The 20502-nt window shown below is 40.0% G+C and overlaps 2 protein-coding genes across 5 annotated transcripts in view; one reads left to right on the plus strand and one right to left on the minus strand.

The window, feature by feature from the left end:
• The first annotated feature begins 43 nt into the window (after positions 1-43).
• dipk2b (divergent protein kinase domain 2B) lies at positions 44-7882 on the plus strand. Of its 2 annotated transcripts, none has more exons than XM_079464825.1 (5): positions 44-427; positions 5668-5932; positions 6173-6346; positions 6535-6823; positions 7012-7882. In XM_079464825.1, the coding sequence occupies exons 1-5, from the start codon at positions 189-191 to the stop codon at positions 7356-7358; spliced, it is 1314 nt and encodes a 437-aa protein (XP_079320951.1). In that variant the 5' UTR covers positions 44-188; the 3' UTR covers positions 7359-7882. The 2 variants fall into 2 exon arrangements, with proteins under 2 accessions (XP_079320951.1, XP_079320950.1); XM_079464824.1 differs by having other exon boundaries at positions 107-427; positions 5668-5926.
• kdm6a (lysine (K)-specific demethylase 6A) overlaps positions 7540-20502 on the minus strand; it is a 38419-nt gene continuing 25456 nt past the window's right edge. For 2 of the 3 annotated variants that reach the window (XM_079464820.1, XM_079464821.1), the window contains 19 exons: positions 19137-19356; positions 18739-18873; positions 18053-18190; positions 17887-17964; positions 17673-17777; positions 16227-16610; positions 15358-16097; positions 13848-13977; positions 13627-13732; positions 11710-11915; positions 11536-11597; positions 11375-11449; positions 10560-10708; positions 10348-10462; positions 10027-10214; positions 9310-9451; positions 9091-9217; positions 8697-8867; positions 7540-8511 (listed from right to left, as the gene is read on the minus strand). In XM_079464820.1, coding sequence (XP_079320946.1) covers positions 8482-8511; positions 8697-8867; positions 9091-9217; positions 9310-9451; positions 10027-10214; positions 10348-10462; positions 10560-10708; positions 11375-11449; positions 11536-11597; positions 11710-11915; positions 13627-13732; positions 13848-13977; positions 15358-16097; positions 16227-16610; positions 17673-17777; positions 17887-17964; positions 18053-18190; positions 18739-18873; positions 19137-19356 — 3301 coding nt within the window. In that variant the 3' untranslated portion in view covers positions 7540-8481. The remainder of the gene's footprint in view (positions 8512-8696; positions 8868-9090; positions 9218-9309; positions 9452-10026; positions 10215-10347; positions 10463-10559; positions 10709-11374; positions 11450-11535; positions 11598-11709; positions 11916-13626; positions 13733-13847; positions 13978-15357; positions 16098-16226; positions 16611-17672; positions 17778-17886; positions 17965-18052; positions 18191-18738; positions 18874-19136; positions 19357-20502) is intronic. The other variant, XM_079464822.1, reaches the window with a different exon arrangement.

The raw sequence follows: 20502 nt of genomic DNA on the forward strand, positions 1-20502 counted from the left end.
CATGACGACAAGGGTTATCTTTGTTTTACATGTGTTTCCTGTCTTAGTGAGAGGTTTAGTGCTGAGGTGTGGGGATGTAATAGGCTACATATCAGCTTACTACCGTAAACATGAGTTGGTACTTCATTGTTTAATATGCTGGTGTGCTTGCGAGGTTTGGAGTTCACGTCTCTCACTCCTGGAGGTTTATGAGCTGTACTGGGGTGTCACTATGGTGCTGTGATCCGAGGGTTAAGGGTACAGCAATGGCAGGGATTTGGTTGAAGGCCTGGACACTGTATCTCATTGTAGCACTTGGTATTTCAGACCCATCACCTTTACCCCAAGGAAAATCCTATGAGTTTAGAAGGAATCTCTTGGGTTTGGATAAATGCAATGCCTGCATTGGAACTTCCATTTGCAAGAAGTTTTTCAAGGATGAAATCAGGTAAACTAGTTTTATTTATTTATTTGTTTCGATGAGCAAATGCTTTTCAAATGTAAATTTAGGAAAAATATATAGTTGCTATGTAAACTAACCAACTAACTCTTCCGGCTTCGCTACTATTCGGACGCTTTTACCTGCGCTCCGTACTAAAAGCGCAACTGCTTTTATGCTTTATCTTATTTAAACAACAGCAGTTCAGCACAGTGCTCAGACTAAACAATAAGGCACTAAAAGTAAAGAATCTTGGAATTACTTCAAAACCTTTGGAATATTCATCAGCCAGGAATTTTTGCGATAGTGGTCTACCAGCCTACTGCCGACAGTTGACATTCTTAAGGATAACACAGCTGCCCACACTGAAACAGGCGAGAAAATGGCTTCTTTTGGACCAACAGCCACCTGCTGCTCAAACTGTGCCACAAATTTCTACAAAAGATTGCAGTTCTCGAAACAAAGTTACTTGCGGGACTGCCGTCCCTGACGGAACACACAGCTGAGCCTCGCTGTGGACCATCTGAGCATAAAGCCGGTGAGTACTGTGAATCTAGTGCTTCTCAACAGATTATAGTGAGCTCGGACAAACCTGCTGTACAAATGCAAACGAATGAAACTGAGGACACAAACCGATGGTATACACAGGGCGCAAGACCTAAAGGTGCTCGTAACATCAGACTGCCACGAGTTTCACAAATTGCTGTAGCCTCAACTACCCCGGATATGACTATAACTCGACTAACCAATGTTGGTGTTCTATCACCCCCTGTGCATCTTGAAAATAGATTTGAGGCACTAATGAGTGTGGATAAAGAATCCCCACCTAAATGTGGTCAGGCAAAAATCAAAGTGGACACTGCAGCTGGCAGATGCTCTGTGTCAAACAGGCTACACCGCTTCGCTCAGAAAGCCGCCAAGCCAAACACTCTGATAGTGGGGAATCTATAATAAGAAACAGTCGTAGCAGGGCTACAAAACATACAGTTTTTCTCAAGCAATGATTGACACAACATAAGTCTGTAAATCGGATTGTCGTTCATATGGGGGAAAATGATATTCGAAAAGAGCAGTCAGAGCTCCTTAAAAGGGATTTTTATGCACTCTTTGAAATGCTTGGAAAGCTGAAAGTTCAGTCATTCATCAGTGGATCTCTTGAGAAACAAATGTTTCCTCGGCTATTCAGTCTGAATACATGGCAGCAAAACACCTGCAACCTGAGAGGACTGAACTTCATTGACAATTTCAATCTCTTCTGGAGTCAAAGACAACAAGAGTGTGCCAGTCCACTCCTGAATGGCACATATACACCTGGCCTCTGTGACCACAGGATTTCACATCAGCAGTTGGACGGACACTTGGATAACACCACTCAGCCACAACAACCATTGCTCACGGTCACCGCTCAGCCACAACAACCACTGCTCACGGTCACCACTCACCCTTGCCCAGTGACATCACATCAGTTGTACTGTGACGCAGACTTAACACCCAAGGACGTTTCTGTGGAAAACAACCGGCAAAGGCAAGACAACATACTTCAGGCTCCAGAAACACCAGACTCACAGTCCCTCTCTCTACCTATTCTCCCCCTCTCTCCGACATCACCTCTTTTGAGCTTCTCAGAGAAAATGGAGGAACTAGTGTTTGCTGGAACAAAGCTCTCCCACTCCATTGTTGCGAGTCCTCAAGTTTCAACTAAAAAACAACGGGCCCTACAACCACCAACGCCTCTGGGTCCAGCTCGCCCACAATTTCGTCTGAGAGACCTCTGGATCACACCAACCCCCATGTGCTAGAGGTGAACAACATAAGACTGGTAACTGATATGCATTGTGTCCCCGCTTGATAGCAGCAACAACCACAAATGTTTAAAGAACAAGTGGGAACCCAACGTTCCTTTAGCTTTCCCTATAGCTGTCCTGATATGTAAGACAAAAACAAATGCCCTTTCCAGTCGTATGGCAGTTGTTCAGCGTGACAAAAATGATGCGATATTGATGAGCGCATGCCCAATGGAGGAAGTTGTATCCCTTCTCCCAAACTTTACTTTTTTAAATGTCTGCAGACGTATTAGGATAGGTGGAGGAGACGTATTAGGATAGGTGGAGGAAGCTGCTCTATTTAAAGATCTCTTTCAATGCAAAGAAGTGTTCATTTGCCGATTGCTCATCCTTTGAATACTTGAATCTTGCCTTTACCCATTAATGCACCCCTTCTAATGCACAACGTGGGTCTAAAAGTATCCATATTCAGTTTCTATATTTTTTCATGCATGGCTGGGTGTTTATTTTGTTTCATCTTTTGAAATTAAAATATTTCACCATTTATTATTCCATGCTCTATGAAATCCATGATTGATTAATATTAGAATATTTATATTAATATTAGAATTTTTCCCAGGATTTTGTGTTTCATCAAGTTTGAACACAAATGACAAAAATGACCCATCGATAGAACAACGATAAAACATAAAGGCAACATTTTGTTAAAACATTCATTTTAGTTATGTAGGCCAACACATTAAACACTTGAAATATATTTATTTGCTACTTTTCACACTTAACTGCTTTTGTGCTCCTGCATCAGGACTAAGAATGACCTTATTTTCCTCATCCTGTTCATCACACAACACCATTTGAGCATTTAATCTAGAATGACTGGGACCAGCCATAATAAAATAAATCACAAGAATATTTTTGAAGGCACATCAAACAGTTGTTCAAGTATACTACTGTTAGACAGAAACCTTGTATGTTGAAAACTGTTACTTTTCAGGAACACTGACAGACATAATAGGTGACATATTGCATTCATTTATGATAAAATAAAAATAAAGAAATATGGAGAGACAAGGCCCAAATTCAACAATATATACTATTCTATTCTGTTTTGTTTGTACAATAGAATATATCAACGGTAAGCTATGTATTTGGATCTCTTTCTCATTTAGTAATAGATTTCAAGGTCAACAAAATCTTAGCCTAACATTCAAATATGATTTCAAGCTATCTTTAAGAATATATGAAATATTTGCTGTGGTTATAAAACATGCATTCATTAAACAAAAGTGTCGAAATGTGTGAGGGGTGAGGCGAAAATATACAAATATCAAAAGTTCCTATATCAGCAATATTTGTAAAATTACAAAAACTGTAGGTAAGAAAGGTAAAGTAAGAAATGAAAAATAAATAATGTCACCTCGGAATTATCACTTTGGAAGGTTCTATACTACATTTTTGTCAAAACAGTCATTCACGTGTTCTTATTCTGTACTTATTTTCACTGTGGTGTTTTTTCTTTCTTTCGTAAATTTTTAATAAAACAAATCATTTCTATCTACGAGGTCAAATTAAATACAAAATCTTTTAATCTCAATATCTCAAAGCTGCTCAGAATGCAGATAGAACCTTATCATTCTAATGTGGCTTAAATTATTGGAAATCAAAATCAAGATATTTAATTAATTCCTGGAATATTAAATGATGACATTTTTCTTTCAAAGATTCAGCAAAGAAATACTCAGCCATGACTGAAATAACGTAAGAAATTAATACGGGTCATTTTAGACCTATGTTGTGCATTAGAAGGGTAGTGTTACAAAACTATTTTTATTTAAGAAAAGTAATAAAGGAAAAATGAAATTAGCAATGTGCGATTATGAAAAACAAGTTAATTGAGGAATACCTGAATAAAACTAAATTATAAAATTAATTCCTTGCTAAAGAAAAGAATCGATCTGGTCATTTTAAGACCCATGCTGTACATCAAAGGCTTAAAAGATGCCCCGCGCATTCTCTTTACATTATTTACAGACCTCCCAAATTCTGCTTGACTTTTCAGAACTACTATCAGCTATTTCTTCTGAATTTCACTGCTTTGTTATAACTGGAGATTTACAAGTGAACGGTTTTAAACTCTTCTGATCTGACCCAGCATGTGCACGGCCCTACACACAATCGTGGACAAACTGGATCTGCTCACTAGCAAAGGTCTAAACATTTCATCCACCTCTGTTAAAGATGTCGCGCTGTCTGATCATTTCTGTATTTTCTTTGACATATCAAATCTGTCCTGCCACTAAAGATAGACCTGTCTCTGAAAAAAAGATTCAGGTTCATAAATGAGAACACCAAGTACAGTATACATGCAGACTCTGTTGATGTTCTCCTCGATAGCTTTAATGCAAAAGTAAAAAATGCTTTTTATGACATTGCTCCAGGAAAGGTCAAGACGATAACTGGCAGGTGTAAAGCACACCGGAGAAACACACCAGCAGTACAAAGCGTGAAAAGAACATGCAGAAAAGCTGTGGATAATGGGCGAAAAACACAACTTGAAGTTCACTATGACACCTATAAACATTTATATTAATAAAGACAGCCTGCATGCCTTTAATGTCAAATTGGCAAAGCTAGACAGACTTTTTTCCTCAAACATTATCACTGCAACATAAACAACACCCGCACTCTTTTTGCTACTGTAGAGCGAATAACAAACACACCAAGTCAAGTTCCCAGGGAAATGCTGTCTGATAGCAAAAAAGTTTGCAACTTTTTTCCTTGAGAAGATAGATTCTATCAGAATGGCACTCAGCAACGCCCCATATAGCACTCAAGTCGGTCTGACTTCATTTCAACAACCTCAATTCCTAAACTCATATGGCTACCAATTATCAGTCAGGATTCCGTCAGCTTCACAGCACAGAGACAGTGCTCATAATGACAATACGATATTCGATTCAATTCTGATTCAGGCAAGGTATCAGTTCTTGTATATTACTAGATCTCAGGGCTGACTTTGACGATAGATCACACATACTCCTTCATAGGCAGGGTGGGGCTTTCTGGTTTGGTCCTTTTTCAATAATTAAATAGGATGTTTTAAAAGTTTTATCTATAGTTTTTTGCTTAATAATTTGCAGAACTCATAGACAGATGTGACTATTAGTAGTTATTTATGCAAAAAACAATAATTATGAAAATGGACATATGAGGTTTCAGTCTGACAGCCTCAAATTAAATCATAGTAGAGTAGATATTTGTTTATTTTTCACTACTAGTACTTGTATGTCTATCTATATGAGACCATTGATGCATAAAAGACCATTGCCTGTTGTAAGAAAAGTAATTTAAGTACCGTTTCAGATCTATCTAAAATGTTTAACCTACAAATTGTTATCGTTGATTTCAATGATCATCTGTAGTCATTTTAAAAGCGAAAGGAAACAACGTTTTGTTGTACCGCAGGTTTGAAGGATGGCTGACACCGCAGTCTAATCTCTCTGTAGCAGACGTGCAGTCAAACGAGGGAAATTACACAGACATCACAGCAGGCTGGAGGTCAGTGGTGCTGTCCCGCTTGATGTCTCCTCACCTACACAAGATATCAGACAATAGCATCTGCAGCTCAGCAGGCAAAGGGAAATCCTGTAGCATTGAAACCGTCCTCAGGGCCACTCCACGCTTCCAAAGTTGCGTCCGTTCCAACCTGCTGCTCCCCAACATGGTGAAGGTCTGCATTTTGTCTCTATATTCTGACATTTTCGAAGCTTTCGAGACTGATGTCTGCAGAGGCTTAGATTTTAAGACCTGAATTGAAATTGGATGCATTTTTGCATTCAAGGTGGCAGATTTCTAATGGTTTTCAGCCTTAATTCTCACTATTTCTTTTAGGTTTTATATATGCACCTCTGTTACGTAAATGCCTGTAATGATTAATTATCCTGTATTATTCATCGAAACCCTTCTCAAGGGTCTGTCCGCCCCAATGCTGCGCTGCCCGTCTCAAAGGCTGCTGGACCGTATTGTGCGACGCTACTTTGAAGTGATTGACGTGGGCAGCGTGCAGATGAAGCACTTCACTGAAAAGGACAAGCTCAGACTTCTTTATACCCTGGCCGTCAATCAACACGCCCTCATACCGCAGGTATAATGACAAGTGAACTGACACAATTATTACAGAATCGCAGTCGCTAAGCATTTCAGAAATTACAATATTATTGTTCCCACATACAGGAATTGGGACCACAAAATCAATATCAAGAATATCTAAACGCACACTTGTGCTCCCTTGCTTCCTGTTTCTCTCCCCTAACTTCAACCTCTCGTCTACAGATGTTTCCAGGCACTGAGGGCTGGCCCTTCCTGCGCTATCACGGCTCCTGTGGAAGGGTGATGGTGTGGGCAGGCAGCACTCCCATAAGGAGATTGTTTTCCTCTTCGTTGGAGCGCCGTGCTGATGTAGCTCATCAGCTCCTTCACATCACACAGAGTCTGAGCTCTAATAGCCTCCAGTTCAACCTCTTCTACACCAAAGTCTCAGAGGATATGTTCGGCACCTTGGATGACAGCAGGGTCTTCATTGTCAACAGTAGTACCATCGGGATCATTGACTTAAAGGAAGGTTAGTTTTGGACGGGGTGAAGAATGCTGAATGCTTATCAGTGAAGCAATGAGAAAGAAAAACAAATTGTGTTTGGTTACAGTAAAGCATTTAAAGTTTCTTTTACTTACCCACATGTATTTTCACTAGACAAAGTGGTCTATAATGTTTTTTTTTAATAATTTTTATTATTAAACTCTATCCTGCAGGATATCCTCCTGATGAAGGTTTACAGACCGAACACACCGATGTCTTCTCCTGTCTCAGTGGATCTTGTGAACAACCTCCCCCATGCGAAACTGTCCGAGGAGCACAGAGTTTTATCCTTCTTTGTCAACATGTGCTCCATAAGCTGCTTGGTCCTAATGATGTCCAGTCTGGTTGGCTTCCCAAAACAGCACTCAGTGAGCTTGCGATCTGCGCTGACCAAACTCAGTCTGACCGGAGAATAATCAGTGCTGCCCAAACCCTGAAAGACATTCTACAGTCTCTAAGACCGTGCAGTTCTCTCTATGGATACAGGTACCCTGAATGCCTCTACAGTGACAAATTCTAAACCACCACAACTAAGACTCATAACTGTATGATGGTTAGAGATTCGTGAGCGGCACATCAGAGGTGCCACTGAAGTGGACAAAAAAAGGATTTTATCAGTGCATATCAAATAAATGGCATATCGCATAAGTAGTTTATATTAACCAAGTACAGGTGGTAAAAATACACAACACAAAACAAGTGTCTGTTCTTTGGAATTATAATTCACTTCTGAGACAAGAATTTGCATCACAAAGGTGGATTTTTTTTAATTACAAAGACAACTGTGATTAGTAACCCATAAACCATATCAATCTTTACGTTTCTGTACAATGCTTGCAAAGCAATTTTATTCTCGTATAGAAAATGTAAAAAGAGCAATGTTCAAAATGACACTACTCCATAAAATTTAATGGCAGGAACTCTGGAAAAAATAACAGCATTCCATCAACAAATATTTTCAAGCAATAAATATTTATAAATAGTGTGAATTTACAACACGATTAGAAAAAACACAAATTAAAGTTTATTCCTCAGTCTATGTGCAACCCATATTTCTTGGTGACTTTGCTACCCCACCCCTAACTTTTTCCTTAAGAAAAAGACAAAACTATTAAAAAACAAAACAACAATATAATAATTCACATTACAATAATCCTTTTACTTTTTTGTTACCTAGAGACGTTTATAACAAAAAAGCCCAGCTACTGTAGTACTTTAAATGAAATGAGATTGAAACAAATATTCATGTATCAGCCCATACATGACATCAAATAGAACAAAAAGTAAAGCAACAGAAAAAAAGGAAATAAAGAATCAGTAGTTTTTGAGTGATTTTGCCATTTGTGGTATATACACAAAATTAGTTTTCCTCAGCAAGTAGTCCATTTGTTATAGTTTGTGTTTCAAAGAGAAGTGGTGCTGAACAAGCTCAAACAGTCCTGAAGATGAAGACAATCCCACTTCATTCCAGTGGGCCGACACTCCATACTTGGCAAGGTTGCATAGACAAACAGCTTCGAACCAGCAGCCTTGTGGGCTTTGCTACAGAAACAAGTGATATGGAACTGGGTCAGATTTCCTGAATATCAGAAAGGGATGTGTTGTGTTCCAGGGTGTTATCCGAAGAACCGTTAATGTTAACGTCAAGATGAAGAGGAGGGCAGGGGCGGGGCCTGTCAAGAAAATGAAAGCAAAGCATGTCAACCATACATCTTTTAAATAAACCATAAGTCTCACACTTGTTGACCTAATAAATACCAGCCTAATCCACACAAATGAGGACGTACCCACAATATGGTTAAGCGGGTACATGTAGACACAAATCTAAAGAAGGTCAATGTAATGATTGATGACTTACTAATGTGAACTGGTCATACACGTGCGTGAGGTGTTCTATTTTGTCCTGCTCTAAAACCACAAAGTTTTCAAAGTTAGGGCTGCATCTTCTAGCGCAGTCCTGGCAGTGCACCACATAAGTCTTGCGCGTGTTGCTCTCACTGGTGACAAACAGCAGGTCAAAGACCTCCACCTGAAGTAGCAAATGGATTCAAGAAAAAATAACAACTGTGCATGAATGGAAAGGCCTTGAACAACAAGAATGTGGCATGCTTCGAAGCTAATTATTTTATATCAAGATTTATGTGCTTATTTATCTATCAAATTCCTCAACCAGTTTTAGTTAACCCACCTTTAAATACTATGTCAAAAAGTTCCCATTTCGAATACAAAATGCTTCCAAGCACTGATCATACCTCACAGATGCTACAGTAATGAGCAGGCTCGTCCTTGGTCCTTCCGTGCCACACCAACTCTTTTCCAGCAGCGAGGAGAGTTTCCCTCAACGTCTGACACTGCTTTAGTGTCCTCAACAGACAGTACCTGAGGAGCAGGACAGAAGAACACGTGTTCAACATCTCCATTTACAAGCATAAAAGAAAACCACAAGCATAAGTGTGTTGCCATACACTCACTTGATCATCTCAAAGAGTTTGTGGTCTGACACTTTGAGGTTCCTGGCCATGTTCCAAGAGAGGTGAATCATGGGAACAATGGATTTGACGCTCTGAAGTTTGTTCCACTCATAGCGCTCGACAGCCAGCTTGTACTGATGCACTAAAAACAAGTCGTTATGATTACACACTTCAGCAGGTTAAAAAATTAAGCTGAATGAATAAAAACTCAACACGACTAGAAAACAGCCTTGTTAATGGTTTCAAACCTTGCAAAGACCACAAGAAAATACGCAGGGTGGTGACAAGGTAATGGAGGAATAGGATAATTATGCAGGTGAGATCTGAAGCTATGTTTAAGGTAAAGCAATCCCAGTCAAAAGCATCCAAGATGGTAGACCTATATGGTCAACTTGGAAAATGTTTAAATGTTAAGAATATAAGGTAACTTCTGGTCGATTAGGACACTTTTTGACATCAAGATGGGTTTCAAACTTCCGAAATCTATTTTACATTCCATATGCTAATGTAAATGGGAATTAATTTTATGTGAAGACTCCTGTTTATTAAATGTCGCTCTGAACAGCACATTTGACAAAGCCGACTGAGCCGCTTGTTAGATATTAGGATGGTTAAGTTGCTGACTTAAGTCATGTGGACTTGAAGTCATGTGGGCAGTAAACAGCAAGGCAACCTTACTCTGAGCAAATTCAACAGCAGTGATGAGATGATTTTTACCAGTGAGCGGTCCAACGTTCCAAGCAATGTTGTTGCACCAGCCAATGGCCTGAACCCAATGTACAGTGCCTGTATTGAGCCACACCAGATCTCCCGGTCGCTGGATAAAACGATACACTGGAACATTGCTTTCATACAGGTCCTCTAGATTTGGCCACCACGAGCCCATTAAATAATTAATATTATTCCTGCAATGCAGAGACAGAGACAAACATATCACATTCACTATACAAATCTAATATTTAAGGACATGCCACATTCATATGGTAAGGTTAGACTAGGGGTAGCTCCATTTTTGTAAAAATACAAAGCTGCTCTTACTTTTCACAGAATTCATTCATGACACCCCAGTATGGCTCATGAACGGCAAACCATTCGCAATCTCCAGGACCGATGTTAATGTTCACAGAGCAGAAGTTGTTATTTTCCTGATGACCTGAATGTGAAAGACAACGTTTAGCCCCTTAATCGACCTCGAGTCTCTTGCTAAACCACAGCAAGACGCATGTGCATGCCAATGAACTGAACTGAACCTGGTGTCCTGCTTCCCGGGACCTTCATATAGAGCTGGACTGTGTTCATGCCGAGAATGGTGTGGCCCACATGACTGAGCAGATTCCCTGCAGACACCACCCGCGCAAACGCAGGCAGCTTACTCAACTCAGCCAGCTGCAGTTTCCACCTACAAGAGCAACAGGACAGAAAGGTCAAATGCAGTGACCTGACAGCTCTTCCTTTTCCATAAAACCTAAGTGCCTAAGACCCAATCATTACAACGTACAACATTTAGGGACTTAATGCCTTTTAAGAAAAAACAATCAGTAAAATTTACAATGAACAATTCAAATAAAGGAGTGGTTGTAATATATGCATAGAATGTTCAAAGTTCAAGTTGGTGACCTTTAAATTCATGTGGCGAAAACATTTTAACAATGGAGAAATTAAACGAGTTCTTTTTTAAATTAACCCAAGTACCTGACATGTCGTGCAGCCCATTTTTGAAGCTTAATTTTGCACAACCTGCCCAACCATTATCATTAAAAAAATTATTGGAATAATTACGAACGTAGTACTATTCAAGTAATAGAGTCAATTACTGCAGACTGTACAACTGTAGGCTGTTTATGGTTGCCAAGCAACGCAACAAGATAATTTTATGATGTGCAATAACAGCATACAATTGCAGTCCGGACACAAGGGTGAGAATATAAAATGTAAAAATGTGCCTCTTTCAACCAAATTTGAGAGCTCCTCTTTTAGAACAATTCATTTCCAAATTTAACTTTTATCTTTAAGGTTGATAAATATGTTTGCATTTTTTTGTTTATTTAGATATAATAAATCATACTTTTTCTCATCTGACAGGTCAATGTTAGTCCCAAACTTAATGTGCTTGAATGGACCTCTCCGTCTCCGCACCACACTGAAATACAAATGCAGATTGCAGTTAAAAATCTTAAAGATTTCAAGCGTTTCAAACATTCAGGCTTTTGTAGCACAATGACTTACTTTTCTGAAGGAGCTGATTCAGTGTCTGAGAGCTCTTTCTGCCCTTTCTTTTCATTCTCCTCCTGTCAGACAAAAAAAGATTAAACTAAAACATTATAAATCTTGGCAAGTAAATTGCAGGAAACTCATGATAACACGAAAAATAATTTGTGTGAGAGAATGATGAGGACAAACCCGCAGGGATTCCTGGAAAGAAGATGCTTGGTACTGAGCATATCTGGCTATTGTGGTGTGAGACCGGCTGCTCTCAAAGCGCCACATCTTCCTGCTGCCCGTCATGTCCCAGTTCTCATCAGTGGGCTGAAATAACTGAGTTCTCACCTCCACCAGGTGGTCTGGGTTGGCCTCCACCAGGGTCCTAGTAGAGAACAGACCTAAATCTGAGATGGAGCAGCAAAAAAGGAGGAGAAACAGAAAAACGCCACAATTTAGAGCAAAACATCAAAATACCAGATTTGAAACCAAAGAAACAAATATGCTAAAGAACACACAGTTAATTTAAAAGGAAATGGGTTTTAATCGTTTTTCTTCTAGTCCTGGGAAATGGCATGCAATAACATATGTTACAATAAAGTAAAAATTCTGTCCAAATGGGTGAATTTCCCAGACAGTCAATTATGATGATATACACAGCACAGTCAGACATTGACTAGGTTTACATGCACACCAATAATGCGATTATTTCCAATAATCAGAGTAAAAACTTCCGTTTACATGAAAGTTTTATTAGTCTGATGATTTGTTATAATACACAGTACAAATGTTTATCTCAGATACAGTACGTGTGTGTTACTGGCGAATTAATATATTCGTGTCAAATGCAAAACACCCGTGTGGACGTATTTTGGTTATTCTGTGCTGTAGAAATATGATGGAAAATGTCTCTGCAACAGTGGTGTACGATGTCATCACATTTGTGCTGTTTCTGTGTGAAGATAAGGAGCAGAAACAGCTGACAGCGAAATTTCAGGCTGTCATGTTTAACACGATTTTGCGCTTAAGGTGTTTGACAGAAGCACATGTGTACCTTTGTCAGAGCAGCATAAATGCGATTAAGGTGTTTACATGCCTTCTTATTGCGATTACAACTGGCCACATATCTTACTCCGATCATGCTTACTGCGATTATGAGCTTAATTGCATTATTTAGATCAAATTATTGGGGATGCATCGAAATGAAAATTCTTGGCTGAAACAAAAAAAGGCCGAAAAGAAATTATGCTAATTATTAGTACCATTGCATTTATGGCTACGACATTGTACTAACTTTACTAAAATTAAGGCATTGCAATTGCATAAATTAATATTTAAGTTTCAAAGAAAATCAATTCCAAATTATGCAAATATTTATTTAGCACATTGCAACAATGCACAGTATAAAATAAAATTCAAACTTTTCTCAGATATACTTAAATACATCCACACGGCAGACAGGCACGTGCAGGTCACGGTTTCTGTTTGCATCATCACAACATTTCGGCCGTATTGTTTCAGTGATAAAAGTCTTTCGGACAAAAAATGAAAATGCACTTTTGGGCCATTTTCGGCTGAAACATTTCAGTGGCTGAATATTCGGTGAATCCCTACAAATTATTACGTTAACATGAGGCAAAGTGTTATTGCAATACTGCCAAAAACCTATTATAATCGCATTAAAGGGTGCATGTAAACGTAGTCATTTATAGGTCATGAGAATTCCATACCACACACACAATGTCTAAAGAACTGCCAATTTTTCCCTAAAATGCTTGCAAACTCCACAGAACAGTTAGCATTAGTACATTTCACAGAGCATTCTACATGTCATTTGAAAAGTTAAAACAGCAGATATATTGGAAGAACCCCGCTGTTATTGCTCTTCATCCGTTGTTAAGATGTGATGACACTTTTAACAAGCAGATGGCGCTGTTGTCACTTATATTCAGTTATTCTAAACCACATGCCAAAACTAACTCTATGGCAGCCTAATTTAAATATCCTGAGTGCTAGGAAGAGTACTACACCACCTTCTCAACCATTTAAACGAGAAGTGTGGCCTGCTAACACACAACAAAGGTATACTCAGACAAGTGCTCACAAACACCATCTCACCTAGCTTGAGTGCCCCGGCCAGGCCACGGATGACAGTAACAGGGTTGGCTGGGTTTGTGCAGAACTGATGTAGTGGTGGAAAGAAGGCATCTCTCTTGTTGTCCAACTGCAAAGGATTTGAGATGCAAATTAAGAACTGCTTAGAGCATACATACATTAAGTGTATAAATGTATATAACCTTGAATTATAAAAAGCAACAATTTGTTGATGTTGTACTTACGTAAATACTAGGGGTGGGAGGATTTAGTCTGTCTTTTGGCAGAAGAGGGAAAGGTGATTGTGGTAACCGTGGAGGTGGACATTTGTCCAGTAAGATGCTGTTGTTGGACACACCGTTTTTTCCAAAATTTCTACACAATAAAAGCAATTATCATTAATTCATGTGTACCCTTAAAATGGCTGGAAAGATTATTAGCTCATTATTGAACTTTTTAAAAACACAGTTACAATAGCTAATATAATGATACGCTCTTAGTGTTTATTTAATATTTTTCTGATTTAAAAAAGCAATAACGTAATTTTTGTAGGCCAATCCGGAAGATAGCGCCACACTGGTTTCCTTGACCGAAAGCCAATGCATTTTTCCCATGGACTTGGAAGATAAAAAAGGTGACTTGTTACTTTTGAAGCCTAAATACAATCTCTAGTATTAAAAAGTTAACATGATGCTATAAACGGACAACACTACGGTAGCATAAAATCAGGGTCACCACCACAAAGCTTCTAACAACTTTATTAAAAACGTGTTCTCTGGCTCTTACTCCGTGAATTAATATCCACCTACGTTTCATCTATGTGTCCATGTTGCATTATTTGTGAGAATTATATGCATGATGACATCTACCGTTCCCTCAGAATGATATAGTCGCTTTTAGCAACTACCCATTTTAAGACACAATAAAGCTTAAACAAATCCAGAGCGGGTTATAACTGGCACGTTTTGTAGATTAAAACATGAAAATATTTTGGTTTTGTTAACCACAGATCTTATTTCAGGCAATTTACCAAAATCCCATAGACTTTGTAGTGATGGAACGGAAGGGCTACCATGCTAACTCGCTTCCGGGGTTTGCATAAAAATATGTGTCATGTGCGCTACTCTATTTCTGCTGTGCGGTTGATCTCAATATCAGGCATATTTAGCACACATGTGCTGACTTTGTAATTTATTTTACCGCTTGGTTTCTGAAATGTTTAGTAGTGTGACTTTCTTTCTGATATTAACAGAATAATATTTGAACATCTTGTTAAAACTTCACATGGAAGGAATAACTGAGAAAGATAAAAACACAGCATTATAAAAAGATTGTATGTCCATTTTTACAAATACTAATAAACTAACACGTTTTACTTTTCAAGAAATATATTCGAGGAATACATTTAATTAATCACTGTTGTAATAAAGTCTAATGTTAACTGTTAGTTCATGTAAATATATGCGAGTAAATTATTTTACATGACTGTACAGTGTTACAGAAAAACGTGATGCATATACTTAAGTTATAAAAAGCCAAAACACTGTATATACACTTTTCTTTGCAAATAGAAAATCTATTCCAGAACAGCAAGAATCATAAAAAAAGACCACACTACACTGCTGTACATTAAACAGACACAACACTGCGTGTACCAAATGTTTCAACAACTACTTTGTTTACATAATATAAAACATTGTGATGCTATATCACTGGATGCAATAAAGCAAGTAAAGGTAAGGATGATAGACCTACCTGCATGCTTTGAGCACCTCACTGGAGCTGGGGTAGATAGAGACAGCAGACCATGGGACAAACGAGGGGCGCATTTGTTTAGGGCAAGCCAGCGGCGATGGCACCTTTAAGGGGCTCTGAGAGTCATCCAGACCTTTGCCGTTGAGCATAGGGCTTTTAAGGCTGTTATGGGTGGCATGGTGATCTGCAGATTTTGGGGAGGGTGTCACAGAACATGGAGAGGCAGCAACAGAGTTTTCCTGCGGCTTAAGACTCGGGTGAATGTTGTTAACTTTTGTGCCGGCAGCCACCAACCCACCATCGTTACTATTATTTCTTTCATTGGCTTTTCCAATCAACAAGGCAGAGAGCTGAGGATTGTCTGAACTAAGTACACCTGGTGAGCGGGGTTTCGCCCCAGCAGCGTCTGCCTGGCCCTGATGGACGTGATTAGGCAGTCCTTCTGCAGTGGCAGTGCTGTCGGGCGTCCCCGCAGAATGCCCGTTTCCTGAAGGCTTGCTCTCTTTGGTGTGCACCGTGCCTTGCTTTCCACCTGAGGTAGCAGAGTGAGAGGGGCTAAGGGAGGGGAGGTGATTGTGACTGGCCTCTTGCGCTAACGTGTGGCTGGCGGTGGCCGGACGTCCGACCTGATTTGGAACGCCAGTGCCGGTTGCCAGGGTAGGCTGGGAAGTCCCAGCGGAAGAGAAAGGCGGCTTGCCGTTAGGACCTGCTAAACATGAACCTGGACTTTTCTGAAGCCCCTAGAACAAAATAGCAAACGCTGGATTAGGTTTTAAATGCAAAAGTTTACAAATGATGTCCAAATTGTCTTTTCCCCATTATGCAAAACTTGAATCCTTGTATGAATTACAAAGGCCATTTCATCTCACCTGAGAGGAGTTGATGTGTTGGCTTTTCCACAATTCATCATCCATGCTGCTGCTGGTGGGGGTTGTGCAGTTATGAGGTAGTGCGTTTTGTCGCGAGTAAGGCACATTTCCGCTGCTCCCCGACGATCCTGGAAGATGATTATTGCCCACAGAGACAGCTTCTGTGTTACCCAGAGGTCCAGCTGTGCTGCATGGGGCGGGGCTTGCAGGTACAGGTCCGTTGGCTATCGGCTGAGCAGCACATCGGGAGTGGGAAGATGGTGTGCGGGACAGGACGATGTGTGACAGGTGGTGTGGGGAGGATGCCGAATTAGAGTTCATAGGCAGTGAGGGGCCAGCAACAGGACCGTTGGGCTGTACCTGACCCATGGCATTCAGTCTCATCTGTTAAGAAAGTGAGAGAGTTCGTTACCCATGTCTACTTGGGTGCCAAATTTGTATATTTCATGCAAATAATAAAGCATCACCTCCAGCTGAACCCTGCCAAGACAGAACTACTCATATTTCCGACACACCCCACTGTGCAACACGATCTCACCATCCAACTTGACAATAACACAATCATTCTTTCAACAGCTGTCCTTCAATGATCAGATTGCAAAGACAACGCGGTCATGCCGATATGCCTTATTTAAAATTAGAAAGGTTAGACCCTATCTCACAGAGCATGCGGCACAACTCCTTGTCCAGGCCCTTGTGATCTCAATTTTGGACTACTGGAATGCTCTCCTTGCTGGTCTTCCTGCAAAGGCTATCAAACCACTCCTGCTGGATCAGAATGCAGGAGCACGCCTCGTCTTCCAACAGCCCAAAAAGGCTCATGTGACACCCCTTTTCATCTCTCTCCACTGTCTACCGGTTGAAGCCTGTATCCGATTCAATTCACTTATGCTTGCCTACAGGACTATCACTGGATCTGCACCGGCATACTTTCACACCCTCCTACTCTCCTACACCCCATCAAGAACCCTGCGTTCAGCAAACGAGTGGCATCTAGTTTTGCCTTCTCAAGAGCAGTAAATCGCAGTTCCTGCTCATTCTCCTTCACAACTCCTTCCAGGTGAAACATTCTTCCTAACTCAGTCCGATCAACCACATCTCCCACAACCTTCAAAAAACTACTTAAAACACATCTCTTCTGTGAATACTTGAGACAAAAAAAACTAACCCTCTCTCTTTCTATCAATAGGTATTGTTCTGGCTTTTGTTGAAACTAGTAACTTTGTATTAGCACCTCTTGTATTATTGCTACTTTATGACATTTCGGTTTTTGCTCCCTGAACTCTGTAAGTCGCTTTGGATAAAAGCGTCTGCTCAATGACTAAATGTAAATGTAAAACAGACTCTTAATTCAGTGTGACATTTGTACAACAATGGATTCAAGTGAAGTGAACGCCACAGAGGAAATATTGAAACTAATTTTAAAGACTTATCGTGTTTATATACCTGTTGATTCTGTTGCATTAGACTGAGCTGTTTTTCCAAATGTTCCAGCATCTGCAGCTGAACCGGCTTCAAACTGGCCCTGTTGGTCCGTAACTGTTCCAAGAGCTGAAGAGGGAAAGAAAACCACATAATATGAACAAGCCTGTTTTGTCAGCTTAATTCATCCATCAATTCAATCCAAAACAATCAGTCACCATATGTAGCAATAGCTAACCTGAAGTTTCTGGGGCGTTAAACTCCAATTGGCTATTTGATGATGACCTGGATCATTTGCTAAGGAATCTGAAGAATTCTGAATGCATGTGCGTAGAAAAAAGAAACCCATAAATATGCATCAAGCATCAAGTCATAATACAAACTAAAATGTTACGCCTCAGTACCCCGGCTGGACTGGCGGTCCTCTTCTTTTTGACTGGGCTGGACTGGTCATCTGTCTGGCCAGAGGGCGTATGGGGAGGAAGAGACTGGCCTGGAATCTGGGACTGGGCTTCGTCGCTCTGATGAGCTTTGCAGGTTTGCTATAGGTAACAGATGAAGAATTGCAACTACTGCAATTGCTCACAGATTCATGCAACATCTCACAAATTTTTTTTAGCAAAACACTCGTTTTATGCATTATGACAATAAAGATTACGTTTTCTCTCTAGAAATAAACAGACCGGAGAGCAAGAAGAAAAAGGTTTAAGCTACCTTTCTTAATAATACGAAGCATATAGAAATTGTATTCAGTTCATTCAAATGGTTCTTTGGATTCAGTGAAACAATGGATGATGTGTGCGGATGAGTGCTATGGTCTAATGAACTAGAGGAAATAACTTTAAACCTTAACAGTTTAAGATTATTCTCCAGAATCAATGTTAGGAACAACATTGTTCTGCATGACTGGAAATTAAGGACCTTTTATCGGTACTTAATCAACATGAAGTCAGGCCTTAGCACACACAGATACACTGCTGTCTTGTGAAAGCATAAATGTCCGACCTACCACTCATAGATCATTCTAACAGTCTAAACCATTAGATGATGAATTAAAGTCTACTGGCTTATCTAGCTGATCTGTTCTCACCTGTTGTGTTGTGTTGAGTGCTCCCTGTCTGGAGGTGAGCTCTGCTGGGATTGGTAGGCTCCACGCCTCCTCAATACTAGGGAGCATTTTACTTTTACTTGGTAAACTACCTTGCTGAGGATTACACAACTGAGCCTAGAAAAAGATTGCGTAGAAAACATGTTCATTGTGGGATTCCCGCTAAGCTTGACTCAATGCAATGGTGGTATGCATCCAATCACAGATGAAAATGACGGCATCATATCGTTCTCACTAATGTAAGCATGTCAGACACAGATGTGTTTAAACAGGAAACAAAACCAGAAGAAAACCAAAAACATGCATGCAATATTCCGGAAAAACAATGACAACATAAAATGCAACGTGTACATCCTCTCAGGTAACGTCACATTCTCTACCTGGAGGCATTTAATACGTGCTGTCAGAGCTGGGATGTTGCTGCAAGATTTGCTGCATGTGGCATTAATGTAGCACTTGATGGCATCCTGCAGCTGGTCACAGGACTCGTAGAGCGTGCCTAGATCCATCCAGGCGGCTGCGTGGCTGTGGTCCAGCTGCACTGCACAAATATACGCCTGCAGCGCATCCATCGGCTGGTTCTGTTGCTGATACAACACACTGTGGACACAAGCACAGCGGAGAGGAGGGGGGGTCAATAAAGAAAACAAAACCCCTCCTGATGTTTGACAAGGGATAGAGGTGGGTAACTGGACTGGACCTGTTTAAAGGAATAGTTCACCCAAATATGAAAATGTTGTCGTCATTTGCTCACCATCCAGTTGTAACAGACCTGTAAACATTTGTTTGTTGTGCTAAACACAACTGAAGTTATTTTAATAAAAGTTTGGATCTAATCCGTTTTGGGTCACCATAGACTCCCGTAGTAGGACAAAAGACTACTATGGGAGTCAATGGTGACCCAAAAAACGTCTTTCCCTAGCACTGCAGAGATGCGTTTAAAAAAAATGCAACTTAAAGTACATCTTCAAATGTTATGCTGATGGTGGGCATATATAAATCATAAATATGGAAATAATCCTCATCTGGACAAATGTAATGAGGTCTCTAACAACATCTTCAAGGCAAACCATTAAGGCGTTATCCCAGCTCTTTTCCCTTTGATAGGGTGGTGAAAAGAAAAAGAAGCCCTGTGTAAAGTTCTGACGTGCAATAGAATGGATTAGCTCAGTTTAGACTCAAGAGCATTTCTTTCTCTCCTTTGAGAAAAAAGGCAAAGGTCAGCATCAGCCCCACAAGACCCCATTTTTAGGGGCCGTTCATATTTTATGTATACTTGTATAAAACTGGAGCATGCGAAACATGGTTTATGCAGTTGCAAAGTAACCAGGAATGTAGAGGAAACACTGAAGTATTGGGTTAATGTGTGTGTGTGTGTGTGTGTGTGTGTGTGTGTGTGTGTGTGTGTGCGTATCCGAGTGCGATTGTTCCCAACACCCCTCACAGCGTTGGTTTGTGTCTTGGCTTGATTCTATCGAACCCTGGTGCGTTTGCATTCATCATACGTCTTAAGGCACATAATAGTAAACAGAACACCGGTCAATTTATTGTGTTTTTATTCACTCTATGCTATTATTCCCCTGAAAACTCTGTTTGTTTAAACACAAAGATATTTGGAAGAATGTTAGCAACTAAGAAATGTATACAGTTTTGGAACAACTTGTGGTTGAGTAATTCATGACAGAATTTTCATTTTGGGTGACCAATCCCTTTAAGACAAGTAACGCAGGAGTAGCTGAATGAGTA

The sequence above is a fragment of the Barbatula barbatula genome, assembly GCF_947034865.1.
Source record: "Barbatula barbatula genome assembly, chromosome: 9".
Taxonomy (NCBI): Eukaryota; Metazoa; Chordata; class Actinopteri; order Cypriniformes; family Nemacheilidae; genus Barbatula; species Barbatula barbatula.